This window comes from Haliotis asinina, chromosome 6, assembly GCF_037392515.1.
Source record: "Haliotis asinina isolate JCU_RB_2024 chromosome 6, JCU_Hal_asi_v2, whole genome shotgun sequence".
Taxonomy (NCBI): Eukaryota; Metazoa; Mollusca; class Gastropoda; order Lepetellida; family Haliotidae; genus Haliotis; species Haliotis asinina.
Genome location: NC_090285.1, coordinates 5,350,880 through 5,371,113, shown reverse-complemented (window position 1 = coordinate 5,371,113; position 20,234 = coordinate 5,350,880). Strand labels below are relative to the sequence as shown.

General features: G+C 39.4%; 1 protein-coding gene across 1 annotated transcript; it reads right to left on the bottom strand.

Annotated features, from left to right (window-relative positions):
* Positions 1-6,125: 6,125 nt before the first annotated feature.
* Positions 6,126-18,555, bottom strand: LOC137286289 (organic cation transporter protein-like). Its single transcript, XM_067818057.1, has 10 exons — positions 18,246-18,555; positions 16,268-16,490; positions 15,404-15,507; positions 13,990-14,144; positions 12,713-12,881; positions 12,126-12,338; positions 9,944-10,164; positions 7,596-7,777; positions 7,116-7,267; positions 6,126-6,466 (listed from the first exon to the last, which is right to left on the bottom strand). Exons 1-10 carry the CDS (start codon positions 18,386-18,388, stop codon positions 6,388-6,390), a joined length of 1,641 nt encoding a protein of 546 aa, XP_067674158.1. The 5' UTR covers positions 18,389-18,555; the 3' UTR covers positions 6,126-6,387.
* Between the last annotated feature and the right edge of the window lie 1,679 nt (positions 18,556-20,234).

Sequence of the window (20,234 nt, the reverse complement as noted above, 5' to 3'; positions counted from 1 at the left end):
CTGTATTATGAAACGTACATGTACACATATCGGATACCAATACTGAATTCGTCCTAAATACTTTTCCAATTGATTTTTCATAATCATTATTGTTTTTTTGTCATACATTTTACATTACAGGCTTTTCAGAAACTAAACCAAATACATTTACTAAGAAATAGTGGCAGAAACAATAAATGACATGGAGATCCAAATTCATAAACAGAAATTGTGGTGAATGAGTGTGTTAAAATTTAAAGTCACATTGACAATATTTCAGCCATAAGAGAGACATTGTATGCATCAAATAAACAGTCCGTGACGTGTCGACCAAAACTTATAGCAGGTACTGATATTACACTTCATTAGAGAGAACATTTAGTTATCATATAGTAATGACTTCATTCATTCTGGAAAGCTAGAAACTGTGACACTTTCTTTTTAAATCTGCTTCCAAAAATAAGGTTTTTGAAGATAATGATGATGATATTGAGAGGATCGTTGTTTTATCAGGAAAACCAAGCAATACATGTCTTTTTGTTATTTTGATAATGTTGATATGTGCTGTGCGTTTAAGCCATAGGTCAGGTTTTTGCGAGATGTGTATAATGCTGTTGCAAGACCAGAAAATGCGATCACGTGACTCAACTTCGCGTTGACAAAATCTGCACTTTGAACTGTTTACAGCATTGTATTTGTCGGCATGATGTGATGTAGTTTTCTATATTATAACCACTGTAGTTTAGGGTCATTGGTACATCTAAAAGGTACCTTATTATAATTTTTCCAGTCACGCGATAACCCTTCATTAGTTTAAATAGTTTGCTCCCATTTTTGGCAATGTAAATCTTTTGTAGTAAGGTCTGACAATAGTATTTTGTAAATGCGTTGTGTCCCATCAATATCATTAAGGAGGTGTTTAATATTTGCTGGTAGAGTTGGGTATGGTATCTTGGACAAATTTTCAAAATGTATATTAAGTGATTTCAATATAATATCTATTGTGGATCAGTGGGAGGCAATCCTCCTTCAAATATTGACAATTATAATGGAAAATATTGCCTGCACTAAGCTTTGGAAGATTATACATGAAGAGATGACACAAATTCGAGTTACGTCTGAAAACTCTTCTCACCATAGATAATTTTTGTGCCTGCATTAATGTTTTTAACACGTCACAATTTAATTCTGGACTAACAAAAGCCCAGAAACTCTCCGCACTGTGGCCACTCTCCCCCCAAGGATGTAGCCGAAATAAACATGCAGCTGTTATGTATATATATTAAATTCGCTCGCCCATGGTCGAGAATGTTTCATTTCGTCCAGAATAAATGGTTTGGAGATTGTAAATGAATGAAAAAATGTTAATAAGTATCATGACACAAATTTCAGCTCGTTGTGACTTGACTCCGCTAACTGAGAGCGATTTTAAACAATATCCCCATGGGTGAAAAACATATTGGCCCACGGACGGGAATATTTACTTTCACTGAAAATACATATTTTCACATGTTTTGCAGTTTTTAAATAAATTAAAGTATATGTATTAGTGTCGTGAAACGAAAGTCAGCTTATTTTGACTTAATTCTGCTAATTTAGAACGATTTAAAAAATATCTCACCCATGGGTGAAAAACATTTGGCCCATGGGTGAGAATATTTACTTTCACTCAAAATGCATCTTTTCCCATTTTCTGGAGGTTATAAATGGATGAAAGTATGCTCATAAGTATCATGACACAAATTTCAACGCATTTTGACTTAATTCCGGTATTTTAGAGCGATTTAACAAAACCTCACCCATGGGCGAGAATATTTCCTTTTACTCCTTATATATCTTTTCACATGTTTGGGGGGATGTTAATGAACGCAAGTCCATTTATGAGTATTATGACAGAAATTTCAACTCATTTTGACTTAATTCCACTAACTCGGCGGCGGTTTGTAGATAATCGAGTTTGGACCAGACAATCCAGTGATAAACAGCAGGAGCATCGATCTGCACAGGTGGGAACCGATCACATGTGTCAACCTGTTCTACTTCATATCTTCACTGTGCAGATCGATGCTCCTGTTGTTTATCACTGGATTGTCTGGTCCAAACACGTTCATTTATTTACAACCTCCAAAACAACAACAACAACAAAAAAAACTACGAATTTTGAGTAGAAGTGCAGATTCTCGTACTTGTTACAAATTAGCGGAATTAAGTCAAAATGAGTTGAATTTTGTGTCATTATATATCTTCATTCATTTAAAACCTCAAAAACACAGGAAAAGATGTATTTTGAAGTAAAAGTAATTATTCTGGGATATTTGTTTTTTTTTTAATCGCGCTGAATTCGCAAACTTAAGTCAAAATCAGTTGAATTTTCTGTCATGATACTCATAAAGGCAGTAGAAGGAAAGTTAAGTAAAAGGAAATATTCTCGCCCATGGGCCAAATCTTTTTCGCCCATGGGCGAGATTTTTAACAATCGCTCTAAATTAGCAGAATTAATTCAAAACGAGTTGGATTTCGTGTCATGACACTCATAAATATACTTGCATTCATTTACAACCTGCAAAACATGAAAAAAAATGTATTTTGAGTGAAAGTAAATATTCCCGCCCATGGGCGAAAAGATCTAGGCGAGACTTTTTAAAATCGCTCTCAGTTAGCGGAATTAAGTCAAAATGAGTTGATACTCATGATACTCACAAATGTACAATTGAAAAGACATATCTGGCGTAAAAGGAAATAGTCTCACCCATGGGCCAAAATGTTTTTCGCCCATGGGTGAGATTTTGTTAAATCGCTCTAAATTAGCAGAATTAAGTCCAAATAAGCTGAATTTTGTTTCACGACTATAATACATATACTTTAATTTATTTAAAAACTGCAAAACATGTAAAAACATGTATTTTCAGTGAAAGTAAATATTCTCGTCCATGGGCCAATATGTTTTTCACCCATGAGGGGAGATTGTTTAAAATCGCTCTCAGTTAGCGGAGTCAAGTCACAACGTGCTGAAAATTGTGTCATGATACTTATTAACATTTTTTCATTCATTTACAATCTCCAAACCATTTATTCTGGACGAAATGAAACATTCTCGACCATGGGCATGCCCATGGCCGAGCGACTTTAAATTTTGGGTTTTCCAAATTTCTTTTTTTCATTTTTTCATCCTTAGCACAAATGCATAACAGCTGCATGTTTATTTCGGCTACATCCCTTGCGAGAGAGTGGCCACAGTGCGGAGAGTTTCTGGACTATTGTGAGTCCAGAATTGAATTGTGACGTGTTTCTTATATTTTGCACATTAAAACCTCCTTCTTGTTTGTCGCAGATTGCTTGGCTTCTCTTAATTTTGTCTGGTATATTGTACCAGATAAATTTGAAACATTTTTGCTGAATTTTATTTATAACTTCAAAACCTCTCCAGGAAGAGCACTAAGTAAATTATTTAACTTGGGAATGCTCAAAGATTTCAAAAGAGTATTTCTTCCAAAAGGAGAAAGATTACGCGCGGACCATATGGACATATGATCCAACTTCTTATTTTTTCTTTATAATTTATATCTACCATATGATCTAAATCTAATGTAATTCCAAGAAGGTTGAAATCGTCTTTTTTCCAGTATACATTAAGGTCTGAACATAATTTCATTCTCTTTTTTGATTCTGTCCATATGAGTGAGACGTGTCTTGTCAATGTTAACTCTGAAAACCTTGCATAGACGTTTAGCACATTAAATACTGCATAGAGGCAACGTTCTGAGCTATCCAACATATATGTTGTGTCACCAGCGAATTCATTGAACAAATACTCCATGTTACCAATCGAAATAACCTTTATTTTGTTATTATTATTATCAGTATTGCTAATATCGCTGCACATAAAATGAAAATATAAGGAGAAAGTGGATCCCCTTGGCGACAACCTCTTTGAATTTCGAAAATATCCGATCCATAGCCATTAACAAGAACATTAGATTCAATACCTTGATATAAGTTCTGAACCATTTTCGAATTGATTCGCAATAGTTGAAAGAAGGATAGTGTTTTATTAATAAATGACCAATCTACTGTATCAAACGCTTTTTCAAAATTAGTAAGCAAACGATTTCCAGGAATTTGGTGGGTGATTGAATGGATGATTTGTTAAAGAAGTTTCTTGTGTAACAGGCTGAAATAAAAGCATTTATATGAACTTCGTGTGCGTTATTTTTATCAAAATGTATATACACCTGTATTGTTTTGGGTCAACAGACGTTCATTGTGTTCACAATGAGTAGTCGTCAGCAAGTAGTATTTTAGGTGTTTAATGCAGCTCTCTGATTGTTTTGGATTATTCCATTATAAGGTCATAGGGCAAGCAGGTTATTCTATCTTTCCGTCAGTTATATGGCTTGTAATGATTACCTGGTTGATTGGAATTGGCTCATTTCAAATCATGGGTCATCGGTTATTTTCACACATGCAACACTTGTCACCCTCACCACAGTGCTCATCACTTGTCACCCCTACCTGTTATGCACAGCACAAACATATACTGAACACTCTGCTTACAAGGTTAGTAATGATAGTACATTATTGCTACATATATACTTTTATTTATGCACACTTAAGTATCCTAAGTAAGCATTTTTAGTAAACTATTTATGATAGTGTAATTAGCAATATATGAATACTCTCCTGCAGGAACGTGTGTATGATTGATATTTTATATGACTTTGAATTACAAGTGTGATTGGATCAGGCCTATTTATATAAGTCACATAAAGAAGTAAATCGTTCCTGGTAGATCTAATAATTGTATTGCATCAGTTAATTGTTGTGTCTGAACTATTCTCAGTCACGTGACATGTATATGTCATGAGCTATAATTTCTTGGCTCAGGTACCATAATCCTGTTATGGGACGGGTGGATTGCCTGTTAAAACACTCCTGTGTCACCCACAGGGTACGCATGCTATAGCCTGTTTCATGATTCATGCATGAGTGATGCAATTGCTTATTGTTCTATATATTGTATTATTGTCTTGCATCATGGACTTGATAACATCACGCATATTATAATTTGGTAAACCCATTCGTAAGAAACAAACATATTTTTAGATGTATTTTCAATAACATGATCATATAACGTATGTGTCCTAAATGTAACAATATAAGATATGAATCATATTTCTATAAGAAAGGTTTCACACTGCGGGACGTGCTGAATGGCAATAATTCAGTTTCATATCAGACAAATATGGATATTCTACACTAAATTCATCAAAACGATTTGATTCTTAGTTTTAGTAGGTAATAACTTCTTTGTATTAACTGGCCACGAATCAAATATGAACAAATATTAGAAAAGCTACTACGTTTATTTTTTAATGTAACTTAAAGCTTATCATACAAATGCAGTCTGCTCTTACTTTGACCTGACTCATCTAATACAATATTATGCCAATGTATAGTATTATCACGTAAAATGTTAGACAATTCCAATATTTGTTGGATTTCAGAATTATGTTTTCTAAGCAGGAACTAGACGTTAAGTTCATAGATGTTGCATTCTTACCAAATAATATGAACCATATTACCCAATTATATTTGAATTCTTTCCCCTTCAGTTGTTTTCCGAATCCCCCATTATCACTTGGTACTAGTGTAAATGCCACATCGAAACGTTATAGGTCGCCAACATTAGATACAAGCAATATTTAGTCTCTGTTCCATTGTTCCATCTCCAACGTAGGACTTATTATTTGCTATGTAGGACTTTTAATCACGTAGGACCTAGTATCTCCTACGCAGGACTCACTATCTCCAACGTAGGACTTATTATTTGCTACGTAGGACTTTCAATCACGTAGGACTTAGTATCTCCTACGTAGGACTCACTATCTCCTACGTAGGAGATACGAAGACAGTATGTCCTACGTAGGAGATAGTGACACAAAACATTTTCACCGTGGCCCTAATACGCTTCCGTACGATACAAAATATCCGTTAATCGAAAAGAATGATATTTCCATGTATATATTAAGGCTACGCGTTGTAAGTCGTCAATACGTGGCTACTTCAAATGCGCACAGAACGCCGATGCGACATTCATCTGGAGGAATCATAAGCACGGTGTGTGAATGTTGACTTTCAGCTCCAACTTTTTGTCGGGTAATACATATTTCATTTTATTTTCACTTCGTTGATTACATATTGTGGCGAAAGAGGATCATAAACATGATGTAATGCTAAATGGTAGAGTATACTATCAATGTTAGACGTGAGTTGCTGATAATGTTTAAACATCTATATTGCATGCACACGTGTATTGTTGACAATGTTACATATATATGTGGTTGACAATGTTAAACATCTATTGCAGACAACGTTACACGAGTGACAATGTTACATATGTGCTTTTTTCTAAACATCATTCACCTGTACATCTCCAGATGAGATCTTTTTTTCTGATGTTTGGTGGTATTTGCTGCTAGAAGCCGACCTGAAATAAGCAGTGATATGTTAAAATTTGAATTCTCATGGACTTCAGGGAAATGAAAATAGTGATAAATTGGCAAAAGCTTCCATTTTGATGTATAAGAACAGGAGCAGTCTATATTCCTTTCTCTTGCTGACTTACGCTACGTCAGTAAGATCCATGCTCTAACAAATGGGAACAGAGATGGGTGTCATCCTTGAAAGGACGCTGTCTGTATGACACTGAGTTTTTTCATGGTAGATAACATGTATTTCGAAACAATCGGAGAGAGGTTCTGTTAACAAATCTTCGATTAGGGCATTGTGGTCTTGGTGCATGTCTCAGTATTATTAATAAAGCTAGTTCTGCGAATTGTTCATTGTATAATCAGTTAGATATTGCCAAAAATATGGAAATCAACCTAAGACGAAGGTGGCCTCTCTTACAGTTCTCCACCCGTGGCGTCCGGGTTAGAATTGATCTTCAGTGATCCACTCATGTCATAAGATGTGACTAAGCTGATGGGGTAATCAGGCTCGCTTTACCTTTATGACACATGTCATCGAATCACAATTTCCTAGATAAATGCTCATACTGGATTGCCAGGTCGAGACTTGAGTATTTACAGACCTCTTGAATTTACAGATAGCTGGAATATTAAGAAAACACCTACTTTCCGAAAGTTTCGGCATCTTCAATGGTTTCGGGTAGCGTTGTGTTAAGGGTCTCCGGAAGTAAAAGGGAGAGACCTCCGGCCGCCACAGACAACACACCGATCACAATGAGTGGCAGCGCAGCCTGTAGGTCGCCGCCAATGAGAAGGCCCTCAAACATAGATTACAATTGAAAGAATGTTGATGTCCAGCCACCACAGCAATTAAAAGGTAAATAATAAATAGCTATAGATTATTGAGAATATGGAGAAAAAGTATCTAACCCGACAACAATGTAAGGTTCCAGTAAGCCATCCTTATGTGTTTCATCCCTCCATCATGAATGGAACTAAAAAATCAAGGTATGAGGTAGTATTTTCCACGAGTATATGCCGTGATTATCAAATCCCACAAACTGTGTCAGAAACGATAGAACTAGTCAAATATTTAACTATAGTTTGGTAGGAAATATAAAATTAAAATGATTTCACTTTACTTACTAGATCAGCAATGTAGGGAGCGGTCATTCCTCCTATCTTTCCACAAGTAGAGCTAGCTCCCACGCCGGAATTGCGTACAACGGTGGGCATGAGTTCGGCAGAAAAAACGTAGATGATGGCGAACGCGGCTGACGCTCCGAGCTTGCCGATCATTGAGAGCAGGACGGTAACCCACGAGGGTGCTGGGACAGTATTGGCCTACTGTTAGTATTGATAGGTTGATTGACTGGCATTGTTTTCAAGCGTTATTAAATAAACTACTCAAAAAAAGAAACGCATAGGTAGTATTTTTCCATTTTCCACACGAATTTGAATCATTGGTGTAATCAGTATATCTATGTCGCTGTGTGCAAACATTTCCGAGTTTGAATCCATTGTCATTGAGGACAACTCACCAAAACGCACCAAAATCTGTTTTCCTCAATAACGGTAACGTCGAGCTGTCACATTGCCCTGGACCTGTTTGACATCTGTCCTGATACTGTATGAGATGACTGCCCAAACAATGACACTTCCGCCATCAAATCCTGTACACAACTTCCAGCGTAGCGTTCGTTACGACGTCGATATGCACGTGCTCTTCCGTCGGGACGTCGCAGCATGTAACACGACTCATCGCTGAAGATATCAGTTCTCCACTTTTGCAATGGTCATGGGAGATACTGGCGACTCCACTGTCTGCTTTGTTGCCGATGTTGAAGCGTAAGGACAATGCCCTCGCAAAGGTCTTCTGGAACGAATACCAGCCACACGTAAGCGGTTCCTCACAGTCTGATCAGAAATTGATCTTAGTCATGGCACTACCAATCTTGTGGAGGATGTTTTGGAGAACGGAGCCGAATAAACCTGTCCTGAATGGGGTTGGTCACACGGGGTCAACCTGACCTGGGGCCATCACGTCTTGACCCTTGCTGCTGGTAGCGATGTCAAAGTCTTGCTATGGTTCTCTGACAACACATTCAGTTGAGTTGCAATCGCAGACTGAGACTCCTTAGCCTACAAATGACAATTGTATTGTTGCACTGAGCCTCAGTAAGTCTAGGCATGACTTTAACACCAAGATTGTCAACTGTCGCAAGAGCATTAATAGATCGTGAACGGGAACAAATTCATGGGTTTCCTTTGCATTAATAGATCGTGAACGGGAACAAATTCATGGGTTTCCTTTTGCATGCATCATTTCCAATAAAAGTCGGGGATTTCAATGCTCTTGCGAGCAAAAGTGGAGAACTGATATCTTCAGCGATGAGTCGTGTTACATGCTGCGACGTCCCGACGGAAGAGCACGTGCATATCGACGTCGTAACGAACGCTACGCTGGAAGTTGTGTACAGGATTTGATGGCGGAAGTGTCATTGTTTGGGCAGTCATCTCATACAGTATCAGGACAGATGTCAAACAGGTCCAGGGCAATGTGACAGCTCGACGTTACCGTGATGACATCATCAGGCGTCATGTTCCTCCTTTCAAGAACCGCCAGAACGTCATTTTTCAGCACGATAACGCTCGGCCGCATACAGCAAGAATAACCAGGGATTTCCTTGCCCAGAGCAACGTTCAGGTTCTTGATTGGCCCTCACGACCACCGGATTTTAACCCTATTGAACATTTGAGGGACGAATTGGATCGTCGTGTGCAAAAGCGTGAGCTTTAGCCACAGACGTTTTCTGCTCTGTTTGTGGTCATGTGGGAAGAGTACCAACTCATTCCCAGGCACTTCATCCGGAATCTGGCCCGGTATATTGGCCCGATGCCAGACAACCACTGATGCTAATGGTGGCCACACAAGATACTGACTGCTCTGCGACCTTGACCTTGGAACACTTGTCATTTGTGACGTAGTTTCTTGCAGCACTGGACAGTTAATGTTCATTCAGGTTCTCTTCATGACTGCCCCGTATTACTGAACCTTAAGTGTATAAATTAATAACAGTTTTCAGCTATGCGTTTCTTTTTTTCTTTATTTTTCTTAAGTAGTATATATCTACCGGTGTTATAACTGTGAAACCCATATTGTATATAAAAACTGGTACCATTTTTACTTCAAAATTTAGATGTCTGCCATTTATCACACAATCGGATTTGGTTATTTGACAAAACATTTTGAAGGTTTTCAAAAGACGAAAATAGGTCACGTTATCTTATTCACTGCATCATAAAGTAAAATGTAAAAGAACAAAGCAGATGGATAAGATAAGTCTTATAGATATTGTGATGCCAGTCATTTTCGGTACGCCGTAAGACGTACTCTGTTGTACACTAGATGCAGTAGCGCAATACACGAGATCTCACGATTTCTTTGAAGTTAAAGTATATCCGATGTGTTTGTGAATAGGAATGTAACTTACCTGCATATGTAACTGGGAACAGTACCGCCACACACGCTAACCCTCCCACTAACATACTGGTGCAGTGGAGCCACTTCCTTCCAACCCTGTCCATCAGCAGTATACACGCCACGTAGGACGCCGTCTCCGCGATGCTGGCAATGGTGTAGTTGAGGTAAATGTCGCCGCTCAGGTTCTGCACATTAAGCCCAAGACCGTAGTACGCTATGTTCACAGCAAACCTGAAACAGGAAACGATCAGGGGCGATTATCTACATGTAAAGACGAACTGACGACAACAGACAGTTTGGGAAAGTGTGTGTGTACGTACGTGAAAGAGACCCAAACCTTGGAAGAAGGAATTGTTTGTCTTGGGATCTGTGCTAGGATAATCCTGCGATGAAATTACATCAACCTGTTCTACAGCTTGTTGTGGTGTCTTAGGTTACCATGACGTCACAAGCAGGCCACAAATACTTACTGGTCTTACGACAATGTGTGTTTTGAAATCAAACACGAACTTAGATTTACTCAAGTAGATCTATTTGATATTGAAACACACAAGTTTGAGATTCTGTACGTTCTCACTAAATACCGTTTCTACAGTTATGATACCCGCCATGTACTGTATTGTGACACCCTATCGCAAGACTTACACGTCCTCCACCGCACCGCGAAGAGGGTGACTGTGTATTCAGCACCGTCTGTACATACAGTGAAAAACAATGTGTGGATTTGTTTGTATTCTGGGCTGTATGATAGTAAGACTGATACAGTAGTCACAGAATACAACACTAACAAAACAAAAAAGTGAAAAAAGATATGTCTATGTAATACTGTTGTTTCACACACAAACTGCCATACGTCAGTAGCTATTGAGAAAATATCCACATACAACTGTCGGCTGAGGTCCAAACTGAGCTATGGATGAAAATTATGGATAAACATGCATTTAAACTAATGTGCCGGGCAAAACAAAGTTCACATTTTTCAATCGACACTGCATTTTACTCATTACAGTGCACTATGAAACTGTTACTCCAAAGTTGCTTCCGACGTCAAACGCACGCCACATGTTGTCACATAATCGTGGTAAAATACTGTCCAAAACGAAACGCATAGACGAGAAATCTGTTGCGAAAATGTTGTACTTTCAAACATGTATATCGCGTCCACAAACAGATTTCAGGGCATGGAATTTTACACCAGTTAAGAAGAAAGTAATGTCTACACAACCAAGTGGATGCTTTTACATAACGGAGACGTGGAGCTTGATGGTGACGACGTAGCACGACCCCGACGTCAGGTACCTGGCTCTCAGACCAGTCTCTTTCAACCTGTTCCGTACAGTTTGATCGGCTATCCTCTCAAATCAAGACACACTGGTTGCTGTGGTAACTCGAGGTCTGCTTGTGTTTGTTATAACTTTTTGGTTGCAATGAGCTGCAAGCCATGATATCTTGCTCAGACTAACATTCAGACGCTTGGCAACAGAAGACTGATAATCTCCAGCGAGTTTTCATTCAATGGCGATGTTCCGTGTCTCGTAGTCCAGACTTAGTGATTTGACCTTGAAACGCCTTCAAAAGGAATGTCATAGAATGCAAGGTCAATTTCTGAAAGGAATCTGGATTTCTATTGCCAGACAGTGAATGCTCTTTGCAGCACAATTTCAACTGGAAGGTGATTTCTGTTGCGTTGTAGCGATGTCTTTAATTTCTAATCTTTGTAAGAAATCTCATCAAAATCAACATTATCTGGTAAATCGATTTGTTATTTGTGCAGTTGTGTAAAACCATTTTATCAACAAGTTTGTTACATACTTTGGCGCTTGTTTGGACACAACAGGTAATTAATAGCTTTTTAAAAGTATAATTTTGTTTGATAGTATAGAATGCAACAGTTAGTTACGATGTAATAACATGGTTTAATCATACGAAATACGAGTTTGTTTGTCGTTGGAAATTATGGTCGTGGTCAGTAACACTTAAGGTGAACAGTCATGGAAATGTATATAGATAACACAATAATATGCATATATTTTACAAAGATATCATGAATGGCTTTGGAAAACTGGTATTCTCAACTTCTATTTGATATTTGAGATTTAATGAAAAAGGACATTGCTATACGATTTTCTTCACACCGTATTATATAAACATCAAGTGTTCCTAATGATAAAATGGTATCATATACTACATGCCAGTTGAAGAAGATGATTAAGGTTCTGTTTCTGATGACACTTGAGGTGAACAGCTGAGTAAACTTTCCCCGGTCTCCCTCATCGACGGTCAGCTCAGCCAACATGGAGGCCGGAAGTTCTACTCCGTTTATCTCTGCCGCTTTCTGAATGATGACTTCCGCTTCCGCTTTCCGACCACGTGACAGCAACCATCTTGAGGACTCTGGAATCAGCCTTAAAAAGTAACATTAAGCATAGTGAGTGTGGGAATGTATTAGTTTAAGCACAACGGCAGTATTTCCGCCACATGGTGACTAAAACATGTAAGACATTTGTAACATATGTTATAAGTTATATATTCATAACATTCAGTGTCTGCATATAACCAATCAGTTGTTACTATAACAGTTGTTTGAAAAGGTATGTAGATATTACATGCCCTGAAATAACAGATAATGTCCTCTTTAACTGTACTTTATGTTACATATATATTCCGACTGTGTACTAACAAAATTTAGAACTCAGTACTTCAGCGTCGTTCCGTCTGCTTCTGTAAATTTGGATTTGGTCTGAATTCGGAAATAAATGATCATCAGAAGTACACGAACCACCAAAATCCAAAGAGGAGAACGGAAGGCACTGAGATGACGAGCTGTAATGTCTTCCAGTAGCGGAGGGCGTACGCAACCACCCCCAGGATAAACATGCCCACACTCCAAAACAGCTGGACACCTACCCCGGCCAACACCCGCTTGGATGGTCCAACCATCTCAAGACCTTAAAGCAGGAGAGAACGTAGCATAGTATCTCGAATAATGTTACATATTCACGTGTTAATGAGTTTCTGATTGTATTGTTTGTTCACAAACTGTTTCCTCATAAACTGTCAGTTATCTACATTATTAAGAGATATGTCAATTTGCATGTTTTTGTTTCATTATTTAAGAAGAGAAACTTTCTCTATTTACGATGACATATGTCAACCAAGTCAGCGACCCTGACCATTCAAGCCCCTTAGTAGCATCTTGAAACAACACAATTCACTGAAGATCAAGTTTAACCCGGTCTTAATACGTTTCCGATTGTATTGGTTAACAAATTGTTTCCTCCCAATCTGTCAGTAGCTGGAATGCTACTGACAGATATGCGCAGTCAGCATATTTTTGTTTCATTTTCGGAAACATATTGGACCAAAAAAAATTACATAATCATTCATGTGTAAATGTGCTTCTGAATGTATTAGGTTATAAACAATCTGTTTCCTGAAAACCTAAATAATGTACAGATATGAAAACTCATGCATGTTTTTGTTTCATTTTGGTAAACCGACTGGAGCAACAGGAAGGCAAGAAGTTCAGTTTCCGGTATGAAATGTTGGAGACGCATATTGTCTAGTATAATGTCCATGTGTAAATGCGTTTCTGGTTCTTTACAAACTGTTTCCTCAGATCCTGTCGGTAGCCTAAATACTACACAGATATGAATAAACACATGCATCATTTCTGTTTCATTTTGTTGAATATGCATGAGCAATAGGAACACAAGAAGAAATTAAAGTTCTCTATTTGCTGATTGGTAATTGTTTGATCGATGGAGACGCGGATAGTTTGGAATATGTTTGCAAGACCTACTAATCCTGAAATGGTATTGAAAATATAGACGCACAAAGGTTTGGAATGTGTTTAAAAGATCCACTCTCCAGCTCGTTGCTATCCAGCGTTTGGTTTGATCCACATTATTTTCCAGAATGTAAGCTTGTCCGATTTACTGGTTCTTAACCACGAAGAAAGTCTTGTTCTTGAAATGCAGTGTTGCGCTGTTTGCATATATTGACTCATTGACTTCATTCGGCATCAAGCAACAATCAGTCGCCAAGTGCACTTACCAAGCACGAATGCAATCATGAACAGAGACATGGCGGAGAGACCGTTGATAGCACGGATGACGATGAACACGTAAATGTTGGGACTGAATGATGTCACAATAGCCGAAATCGCCTGCAGTCCGACGCTGATGAAAAATGTTATTTTACGTCCAATACTGAAAGAAAACAAACCTCTTACTGCGATAATGAGTATTTGTGTTGTTTGTTTGATCTTTGACACCTCACTCAACAATATTCCAGCTGCAGTTTGTTTGGGTCAAACTGATAACTAATGAAAACACCAGACAACTCTAGGAAAAAGTTTCATAACGTTTGTCTCAAAATCAGTAACGTTATTCAACAAACAATCATCAATTTGTTTTGATTTTGCTTTTTCCGATGGCAGAGTAAAAATGGTACTGTTGCAGGAACAACTTTCACGGCGGGAAGCACGTGCAGTTAGGATGTATTTAGGGGTTGTATCAATCATTTTCAGACTGGAATTTGAGGAAATGCCTGATTCACTTTCACTACTCGCTGGTTGTATACTTATGATGGCTGTGTGAATGGTGGCATGTTGTGAACCACGTTTTCTCCAGTAGTGATTCTCTGGTTCATGTTCAACGTTCTGTACACACTTTTGCCAGATTGCTTGTGTTATTATCACTTATGTCAGTGTGTAGGGAACTTCGTTTTGAACGTCCGAAAGTTTGAACGTGCCGTTGTTTACACCCACACCAGATTTTATGTTACCACAGATAAATGGTATTGGATGAGATCGCAATGGTAAGGCAGTAACCGTAAAGGTCCATGGACATGAGCTTTGATATACTGGTGTTCCGTATAGATTAGTTTTGCTTTGGTGCGCTTTATTATGTCATTAACGTTCCCATTCATTTCCCAATTCTGTTAACTTTGGATTTCGCCTTGAAGACGACTGAACAGTCAGACAGAAAACCCATTGTTGTTCCTGCAATAGTCCTTGTAAAACATCACCCGAAAATCAAAACAAAACGATGACAGTTTGCGGAGTAACTTTTCTAATTTTGACACAAACGTTATGAAACTTTTTTCTGTAGTTGGTCTGATGTTTTCATTACATTCTGCGTTGAGTTGAATGTTTCAGCATCTACCAATTTCGAGTTAGGTTGTGATTCATCCTTATCATTTTGAACGAAGCAGACAGTTATTGGTATATGATTAAGTCAGTTACGTTGACGACCCTGGCCGCCCTATTCCATTGGTCGTCTCTTTCGACAAGCATGGGTTGCTGAAGACCAGTTCTAAGCTTTGTCTTCAGAGTGAGGATGGCGAGTTGCAACTCAATTAAAACTTGATGTCACGTTAGTCGCCTCTTACGACAAACATGGGCCTCTGAAGACCTTCTCTGTCCAGATTGTTCAATGGACGACATGTCAAGAAAATGGAAACTCACCGATCAGACACGAATCCCATAACAAATGCGCCAACAAGACTTCCTGCAGACACAGCCATGTTGGAATCCGCCCGAAGAATACGCTTGTCACAGACGATATTGAACTGAAATTTGGATACAAATTTCAGAGTTATTGATTTTGATACCCATCGTATATCCGTCGCATAAGTCGTGCAACAGAACCTAACAAGGTTAGGTAGATATATTCACCAGATCGAATGTTACATCCTGTCATGGGCACTATCAACTTCAGATCCAGACCTACTGGGTGAATTTGCATGATCAGTCTATGACGACCTCTCTGGAAGTGACCACTTTCCAACGGCATCTGATACTACCCTATCCGAAGGATGAGACCTTTCACCTCGATTTTGACAAGGTCAAGTGGAATGTATATCAAACTTAAGAGTACGTATTTCCTCCTTGTTAAATTCAAAGGGAATTCAATTTTACCATCACTTTTAGCAGTTATGTCATTTTAATTTTAGCTAAATTTGACCACAATCGCCATCGGCTGAAGGATGATGTAAATCCAGCTATGGGCCTTGCAGGTAGCATAAGCACTTTAAGTCCCCATGGTCCCTAGTATGGTGATATCCCTTCAGGTGTTGGTGATCCATAGATATATGACAACGAATGTTATGAATTTACAACTTCTTTAATATTTATAACACGACATGTCTGAGTGAATGGACCTAATGAAGAGGCAAGAAGTAGCCAAGAAACAAAAGCTTGCTTGCTCGTTCCCAACGTGACTACATAAGACATACAGATTGTAATTGCATCCCTTTTGACCCATGCATATCAAATAAACCATTCATGGGAGTGAAGGTCGATACATAAGGAATGCCATTTACTGTGTACCTCCGTTATAATATTCTCCTGGATATCTGAAGTGTCGTAGACCCATCGGCTGCACGGCTCAGTGTCGTTGCTATCGCCACTGTCGTTCATGGGAGTCTTGTATCGGAGGCATGATGAAAGAGTTAATTTACCCTCTTCTTTGACGTAAGGGACTGACTGGTTCACAAGCCTGGCGTGACTCTCTCCCTGGCTGTGGAATGTATCGTTTGGGGAGATGGCACATCTGTAAGGAGATCAGAACATTTTTCACTAAACCACCATATCAGCGATCCATTGATATGACATCACATATGAGACATGATATGACATGATATGATATAGGCTATGACCAATGAAATCTATTTACGCATATATATTCCAAGTTGAAACATTAACTTGACCCGAATCCTGTTAATGAAGTTCGGTGTGACACCAACAAACACAAAGCATTGTCTTAAAATCATTAATCGTATTCTGTACTAGCCACATAAAGAAACCGTGCATTGCCAAATTATTATCCCAGTTGATAACTACGATAACAATGTCAAAGGTAGATATAAACTTTAAATCAATTTTCAGCTGAAAAGTCAATCACATTGACGTCACGAGTCCACAAGCGGGACAGGGGTCAAAAGCTCAATAACGGGTATATCCACCATCGGCATTGAGAACAGCAGTGCATCGACAACGCATAGAGCCTATCAAACGTGCAAGGAAGGCTTGTGGGATGTCACGCCACATTCCCTCAAGTTCTGCTGAAAGGTCACGACGTTATCTGGCAGATGAGGAAGACGGCGTAGACGTCGATTCATCTCGTCCCAAACATGCTCTATCTGGGAGAGACCCGGTGAATTTACAGGCCAAGGCAGTATGTCAACGTTGTGGTGTTATTCAACCCCATATCATCACGGAATCACCACCAAAGCGATTCCTCTCCGAGACACTGTGCATAACGTTCTCCCACGCGTCTATAGGCATGTTGACGTCCATCACTAACGTGAAATGTTAAACCTGGACTCATCTGTGAAAACAACATTTCTCCACCGAAACAAGGGTCTGCGGACATGATTTCGGCACCACATTCGGCGAGCTTGTCGATGACGTTGTTGTCAGGATAGGTCGTACGACGGGACGTCGTCGTCTGATTCCGTGATGACGTAAACGTTGTCGAACTGTGTTGGGGTGAATACGACGAAGTCCTGGGATGGTCCGGGCGGTCTGAAACCTGTGGCGAAGATGGGTTTCACTTATCCAACTGTCCTGTCTTGTCATTGTTACACGTGAACGTCCAGAACGTGACCAATCGATGACGTCATTTGTGTTCTGGTAGCGTCTGACCACTGCAGAAATGGTGCTCCGGTGGCAGTGGAAATGTACAGCCACTTGTCGTTGAGACATTCCCCCAAGGACCATCCCAATGGCCTCTTGGTATGCTTTGCGTTTCAATCGCCATTTAATAATTTAAACGATCGCAAGCACAGGGGTTGAGCTTTCCAAAGTGACAGTATTGTGGGTCGGAAACCAAGGATGTCAAGGAACGTAGCACGTACACTACGTGCATGCATGTTGGATACATGTCACTAATCTCTGAGTTTAAATCCTTAAGTGTCTACACATGTTTGATAAATTTAGATTTTTAACTTTTGAATTCAGTTTAAAACGATTGGTGACATGCTGTAGTGTCATCTATGCTGCCTCTACGGCTTCTTTGTGTATTTGGCTCCTATATAGACATTATGTTGTATGATCACGTGATGCCCCTGTGCTCCTGTGTAACGATACTTCAAGAGTTATATATACGACGATAACATAAGATAAGAATGAATTTCACAGAAAGACAGACAGACAGACAGACAGACAGACAGACAGATAGATAGATAGATAGATCATATTTAATGATTGTTTCCACCGGAGCATTTACAACTTTGTAGCATTACGTAATTCCTTTTATTTGCACAGTTACCTCTAAAAACTCACTGCGGCCAAATAAAGACAGTACCTGTGTTTTGGGATATCCAAGAGAAATAGAGGAACCATAGCCTGAATAGCAGCAAAGATGGCGGGGACGCACACGAGGACGTACATACGCCTCTGGTATGGTCCGAACTCGCCCACGTGGGCCAGGATATCATCGAACTTCATCGTCAGAACAAGCAGATCAAATGATATGAACCGTCCCCAAATTGAGGTATTAGCAATAGGTACTGTAATCCACCGTCAGTGGGTGTAGAAACGTTTCCTTCAATCCACACACTTAGCTTGAGCTGGATATGGTTACACATCTCATCTATTAAGACACAATGTTTGCTATCAGGGTCTCGACACACCATGCCCAGGTCAAATCACTGATAACGTTCAAGAACATGCACTTGTTACGATAGACTACAATGAATGGTTCTGATAGGCTACTATGTATGGTCCGGGGCTTCCCAGCAGAATTCATTATGAAACAATTTGTACATGTAGGTTACAGGTTGTTTATCCACCAGATGCCACTTTGATATCAATAGGAATATCCTTGACACTGCTCTTTGACTAAGAATAATAAAATGAGTGAATGCGTCGGCATTATTGACTTAAATGCTAAAATATTTAACCTAGGTAATCCTACAGATCCTGATACAAAATACGTAATATATGCTATGCTTGTCTAGAACATTTGTACCTGGTAGGTAACACTACACTGGTTGCAGTACATTGGTACATTGTCTGCATGTGCGCTATGACACAGGTTAAATGTATGCTGTTTATCTCTTTTTGGTCACTTCCAGCACTTTCTCTGATGTTGGCTTAAACACCTTGTCGTACCTGCCAGATGCATTATGACAGATGTTGTCCTGATGGTGTAGAAGCAGGTCACATGACTGCCCTCTATCAAAGCTGCATGGTGCCCAATGCACCAAGCGGGGGCCATTTACTGCAACCTGTCATTGTTGATAGGCATGGTAAATTGTTTATCTAATCATGCATTAATTGTCAGACGGGGGTCAAAATACCGATATATTATGGCGGCACGATTTACCCTAACGACAATTAACTGAGATCGACTGTTGGCACAAAATGTTCCCCTCCCTGCTGCACACTACTAGTAGTGCGTGACGTTCCCTCGTACCTGTGTCACACCTGCGCCCTTCCAGAGCGCAGTGTGTGAACCACCACTGAAAACAATCCTCTTCCATTGCCTCTCTTCGAACATGTCACTTCTGCGTTGAAACTATATTGCAACGTGAAGGTAGATCATGCGTTTGGCTGTCTGCCTAGTGTACCTGACGGTCTGTGCTTACACTGTACCTCTGAACAACTGTCTTCTAGTGAGGTGTGAGGTCAACAGTATGTTGCAGCGACGACGTCACCTTATTTTAACCTTTTGCGGGTGTGACGTCACAGAACTTGGGTAACTGCATGGTGACTGTCACACACGTGTATTCAGAGTTCAGGTTGCCTGACGTAGCACACGGCTTGTTCAACTGCTGTCAAGTTTTGGGGTTATCTGTGGCATGACTTGTGTATCTGTCTTTTTATTAAAATGACAGCTTTGGTGTGTTTTCCTGTTCAGTAAATAAGATGATCACCTGACTCGTGATATTGTGATTGTTGTGCTTGATGCATTTTTCAAGCTTTAGGACCAAATTTATGACCATGTTAAACGGCCTGCATGCCACTGTCGTGTGTATAGCACAACCAAACACTAAGCAGAATTACCTCCTTCACAATTTATACGGTACATGTGGGTGACAAGGTTCTAATTTTGATGAGTGCACACAGCACGTAACTGTCATTATACCTCTACAGTTAGATTTGGCCGATCAAACATCAATACGCTGCACGGAGTTGACAGGTTACTGGAATACATGGTGCTTTTTAGGTGCTTTGTTTAGCTTATTGGTACATGGTACAGGAAGACAAACACCTGTTTACGGGAAGATGAACATGTTGATGTGGTACGGGTGCACCTGGCAGGTGGCCTCCTTAAGTATGCGGGTGATAT